We start from the raw sequence: 5,861 nt of genomic DNA on the forward strand, positions 1-5,861 counted from the left end.
TTACTTCCATGGTGACTAACAAACGCCTCCCAGACAAAGCAAGAAGGAAAAGACTAAGGAACAGGCAGAGGCAACGTCAGTATGCTTGCAAGCCACAGGCTGGAAACAGGTGGATTCTGCCCACTGTCGGTCTTCACAGCTGCGGGAGACCCTTTCCTCCCAGCTACAAAAGTCAAGCCTTGCTCATCTGCTGAGAAGGAGGCATTCTAAAATGCTGGAAGTCACATCTCCCCACTAATGAGCCTAATGGAAGGGTATCCGTGCTTCATTCTCTGTTACATTTCTGCGGGTGGTAGACAAGAAAGGGCTTATAGAGAAACTCTGAAATATACCAAGCTCATCTGCTGCCTTTGAAAGTGATTTCAAAGACAGAAAAATGTCGCAGCCCCTCCACTTTATCATTAGCAGCTACCTATGGTCCAACTAAATATGTAGCCAGGAGTAAGGCCAGGTTGCCCAGCCAGGCTATTAGGCATTCCTTTCTGGCTCAACAGATTGCTACTCTCAGACCAGCAGGAGCGGAGAAGACTGTCATGGTGTAGCATTTCCAGTCTCAGACCAGGGACCAATAGTTCATTGAGAGATTTGGAGTCCCTGGGACCCGCTGATTCACACCATGCCCTTCACGCTTCCAGATCCAGAACCTGCGTAATCACCCGTGGGGAGCCTGTTCTCACCGAGCCATGGGCCCCTGACCTGTACCGTGACGAGGTTGAGGTGGAGTCAGACCACATTATCAACGTGTAGACCTGGGTGGGCCCCATGAAGACAAAGGACATCCGTGGTTCCTGGAAGAAAGACCTAGCACTTGAGTTCAGGAGACCCTGCCAAGAGGAAATCCCCAGGACTGAGGTGGGATGTGCGAGCCTCCCAGGGTCCACTGACCAGAGGAGGAAGTTGGCTGCCTTTCTGCCTATTAGCTGAGCAAACAACATATTTCCCAGGAGGGTGAGGTTCCACTCCTGGATATATGAACCCATGGAGACCAGGCTTCAGGAAGATTGTCTTAGGTCCTGGGAGCATCTTCTGAGACTTATTCTACCATGAAGGTTACCATCACCTTTTTAGTGCTCTGTGTGACTCTGCTCAGTGACTCTGGTGAGTTCCCTTGGGGGCTTAGCATCTCCTATGGAGGATCTGCCATTGGTACCTGCTCTTTCCTGGCCACTAACTGCTCCAGCTGGTTTTTACCATATAGCCCTCACTCTTGTGCAGATGTTGATTCTAGCAGAGCTGTCTATGGGGTACCCAGATGCTCCTCTGCTTACCCCTTCAAGGGTTTCCTCTATTTTCCTATGGTCCCTTTAAAGCTTTCTGCTGTCGGCCCCACCTGAGCCTTCAAGCTGCCTCTCACTCACCTACCCACCTCCAGCTTCTTCTCCTCACCCACCAGCCTGATGGCATCTTCAAGGGTCAGCCCTAGATTGACACCACCCATCCCATCTGCTCTCAACCTGGTTACTGTCCCCTCAATCAGCAAGAAACAGTATGAATGTCCCCAACTCTAAAAACCTTACCCATCTGCTACAGCTCTCTCTCTCTCTGTAGCCATCTCCTTTCTGGGCCCAACATATGGCCACCTTTCCTAAGTTCTGTTGGCATCTCCCTTGACACAGGGCAGCCATCAATCAAGAAGCAGGTGGGTGGCTGTGACATCTCCCTTGGGTGCCGTCCCTGGAGGAGTTGGGTCTTCAGAATCTGCGAGAAGGCCCTAGGTTCTCTGTTTGTGTTGGCAGGTGTTGCTTTCTTCGTGGACTCATTGGCCAAGTCTGCGGTAGAACCCGTGGCTGCCCTGGCTCCAGCTGCAGAGGCTGTGGCAGGGGCTGTGCCTAACCTACCATTAAGCCACTTGGCCATCCTGAAGTTCATCCTGGCCAGCATGGGCATCCCATTGGATCATCTCATAGAGGGATCCAGGAAGTGTGTCACCGAGCTGGGCCCTGAAGCTGTAGGAGCTGTGAAGTCACTACTGGTAACATGGGCATCTCCCTTGCATGGCTACTCCCTCCTGGTTGGGTACCCCTCCCCAGACACCTTCCACATCATAGAGAGCCCTTGCTTCCTGATCTGCTCCAGCCAGACATATCCTAACTAAACTGGGAAGACTCCAAGGAGTTGTTCAGGGTTTACCTTTCACAAGTGGCTGCCAGCTGGCCATGACGTTTGTCCTAGGGCCCCCTCCCTATGGGCTTTGCAGGGACCCTCCCCAGAACCAGCTACTATGCCTTCCTGTCTTAGGTACCCAGGTCCTCTCCACAGCAATCCTTGGTAGCAGTGAAGGGCACCCTCAAGCTTGGCTTCTCTTTTCCAGGGGGCCCTGACAATGTTTGGTTGAGGTAAACCTGGGAAAATTTTGCCTGACGAGAGGTTATTCTTCAACAAGAGCTGAAAACCCTGCGGTTCACACCTTTCCTCTCTACCTTAATAAACACAGTTAGACCAGCTTTGCAGTTGATGTCTTCTTGCCGCAAAGTCAATCCCTGGAGGAAGCCAAAAAGCATCCTCTGTGTGTGTGTGTGTGTGTGTGTGTGTGTGTGTGTGTGTGTGTGTGTGTGTGTATAAAGGGAAAAAAAACACCTGGATTCAGGTGAGACTTAAGTTTCATTTTCAATACACTGCCCCTATGATCGCCAAGGGGTACAGCTCTTTGTGGAAGATGCTAGTCTGAATAGTCACAAACACATACAGATGACTTGTTTTCCAACTCTGGTGAAGCGGGTGGGGACACCCTAACATGTCCCTGGATAACTTCTTGTTAACAATAACATGGAGATTGTCTGACAACACACCCTAAGTTTCCACAGAAACACTGTACACTCCAGAAACTCACTAGACCTGGGAGTCTTGCTGAATCAGAGTCCAGTCTGAGCCAGCTCTGCTACTTCTTAAACGGGCGACTCTCCCCCAGGACAGTGAGAACAAAATGTTTAGACCTTAGGATTCACTGTAAACCCAAACCAGCTCATGCCTGGGGAAGGTGAGACCATCATAATTCTGGTCTGATTAGGAGGCGGATCCCCAAATCTGTTTTTTGAGAAGTCTTTTTTTGTTTTTTCGAGACAGGGTTTCTCTGAGTAGCCCTGAGAAGTCAGGAGGGTGCAAAGGGGTGGCTGTACTGGATGTCACCGTATGTCACCCAGTTTTCCCTTCATGGGGTCCTTTCCATAGCTCTTGAGTTTCAGCAACAGTTCCTAGCTGAGTTGCCTTCTGGGAACCACCCTTATAGAACAACAAGGTCACAACTCTGAGCCAGAGGAAGTCTGCATTTTCTGGTTGATGTGTGTTTATTTCTATGTCACCAGCTCTCTGGGGTAGGTCATAAAGACCCAGCCCCTTGGCATGAAGGGTCTTTACACCTCCAGGGTCTTCACACTCCCATGGACCACCACTTAGTGATTCCATTAGCACCAGGGTTCCCCTCTGCCCAGTACTAATTCCTTAATTTCCCCACACCACCGCAGAACTGTTAACTCCAGGGTGTGTGCAGAGTTCTAGAAGATGACTCCTCATTCACACAGATGGCATCTCCAATCTGGTACCTGGATTTCGTCTTTCCCTTTTCCTTCTGTTTAATGTATGTGTGTGCATGTGTATGCACATGCGTGAGTGCCTAAGGAGGTATCTCTTAGAGCTGGAGTTACTGGTGATTATGAACTGACTTGATATTGAGAACTAAACTCAGGTCTTCCGTAAGAACAGCAAGCACTCTGAACCATCTCTCCCTCCAGCTCCCAGTTTCATCTTTCAAAAACACCATCTCTCTATCTTTTCCAACATAATCCCTGCACACAAACCTGTATCTCTGAGAATGCACCATGAGACAGGTTCTATTTGTCAAGAAAGTGTCAAGAAAAGTATCTCTCTCTCTCTCTCTTTTAAATCAATAGCAGGAGGAAAGAACTAAAAAGCTTTATTTCCTTAAATAAATCTTATTTTGTTAATTTTTCCATTGCAACCATTGAGACTACTACCAAAGCCAAATAAATGCTTTCTTAGACAATCCTCTAAAACTTGACAGTAAGAAGTAAATCTAATTTTGTTTCTGAGGATAGCCACAACAGAAGCAATCCATATTACAGAAAAAGATGGCAGTGGAAGAGGCTATACCTGAGGACAAGAACTGCCTAAGTAACAGTACATTTTCTTAGCGATGGCATTGCTATCCTGAGGCTATCCATGGTACATTCTAAGTTAGATGAGTAGTTATAAACTGGGAATACAGCTCAGTGGTAGAGGTCTGACCCAAAGTGGTAGAGTGACTTTGGATCTCACTCCCAGTACTGGGGATAAAGGGATCTTTATTTCTTAAAAAAGTCAAGTTTAGTGTCATTAAAACCCAAGTTGTTCCGACCAAGTTAAAGGGAGGCACTGACTTAGGCCCATTAATTTTAAGTACAAACCTTATGGTTCAAACGAAAACAGAATTAGAACTATCAACACTTAACATATTACTTTTTCCATTGCTGTGGTAAAACACCATGACCAAGACAAGCTAGAGAAGGGTTTATTTATTTACAATTCTGGGGGCTTACGTGTCAGAGCAGTGGGGTAGCAAGTAGCCAACATGACCATTGGAGAAGCTGTGAGCTCAACTTGAAGGGCAGCACAAGCAGAGAGACTGTGAATTGGGAATACGATGGGTCTTCGAAACGTCAAAGCTGGTTCCCAATAATACACTTCCTCCAACAAGGCCACACCTTCTAAGCCTTCCCAAACAGCTCCACAAAAGGGGGATCAAGCATTCAAATTTCAAGACAACAGGAAACATTTTCCTTTCAAACACCATGGACATATTTTATCTTTGAGGGGGGAATTCTCACTTCTGTCCCCTGAAATGACCCAGAACTCAGAAATGACAGTGCCTAAAAGCATTCCTTCCTGCATTATGCAGTTTTGCTCTCCACATGCAACTTCCTACTCTAAGAAGCAGAAGTCTTTGAATGAATAGTTAAGTACAGCCCTCATGTAGGAAATATAAGAGGTAACAAATCTTCCATACCAGATAGGAAATTACCAGTGACTACCAGGACCACCTCGAAGATACACAGGCCATAGAGATCAGGTTATTTTTCAATGTTAATAGTAGTAGCTGAAACAAACCTTGTCCAGTGTGTATATAAATCCATGTTCTTGGTCTTGAGCAATAAATGGCTTACTAGATAACCTTTCATCAAAAAATGTAGGGAAACTTAACTTATTCTGAAAACGGATGAAAGAAATAAGAATGTGCCTTGTCTTTCTGATCTAAGGGTAAACGATGAGGGATGTTTTCATAAAACATTAAGCAAAGGAATACTATAGGTTAGGGATTTTATTTTGTTTTAAACAAAAGCTAGATGAAGGATTTGAGACAGGACCTCGCTATGTAGCCTTGGCTGGCCTGGAACTCATTTAAACCATGCTGGCTTTGAACTCACCTGCCTTGCTTCCCAAATGCTGGGGTTAAAGAGCTGTTCTACCATGCCTTGTCAATTGTAGGATTGTTATCAATGGCTATTAATATCACAAAAGGACAATACATCTAGCAGAAGCTGAAGCCCTAGAACTTTTGTTTTTGAAGTGTATCATTGTTTTTCTTTTGATTTAGAAGTGCTGACCGGACCACACGTGTGGTGCCTGGTGCCTCAAGGGGACAAGAGTTGGACCTCCTGCTAGAACTGGAGTTACAGCCAGCTGTGATCTACCAAGCTGGTGTTGGAAACAGAATCCAGATCTTCTGCAATAGCAGACAGTGCGCTTAACCATTGAGCTGTCTGGTTTTTGACTGTACTGTTTGTGTATACACCCAGATGAGTATGTGTTCTCCAATGCCAGAAGTGCTGTATGCCCCTAGAGTTATTGGTGGCTCACTTGGCGTTAGT

General features: G+C 46.5%; 1 protein-coding gene across 1 annotated transcript; it reads left to right on the plus strand.

Annotated features, from left to right (window-relative positions):
• Positions 1 to 980: 980 nt before the first annotated feature.
• On the plus strand, positions 981 to 2,444 carry Scgb3a1 (secretoglobin family 3A member 1). Its single transcript, XM_021214043.1, has 3 exons — positions 981 to 1,098; positions 1,737 to 1,972; positions 2,312 to 2,444. The coding sequence occupies exons 1-3, from the start codon at positions 1,044 to 1,046 to the stop codon at positions 2,333 to 2,335; spliced, it is 315 nt and encodes a 104-aa protein (XP_021069702.1). The 5' UTR covers positions 981 to 1,043; the 3' UTR covers positions 2,336 to 2,444.
• The last annotated feature ends 3,417 nt before the right edge of the window (positions 2,445 to 5,861 follow it).

Source organism: Mus pahari, chromosome 14, assembly GCF_900095145.1.
Source record: "Mus pahari chromosome 14, PAHARI_EIJ_v1.1, whole genome shotgun sequence".
Lineage (NCBI taxonomy): Eukaryota > Metazoa > Chordata > Mammalia > Rodentia > Muridae > Mus > Mus pahari.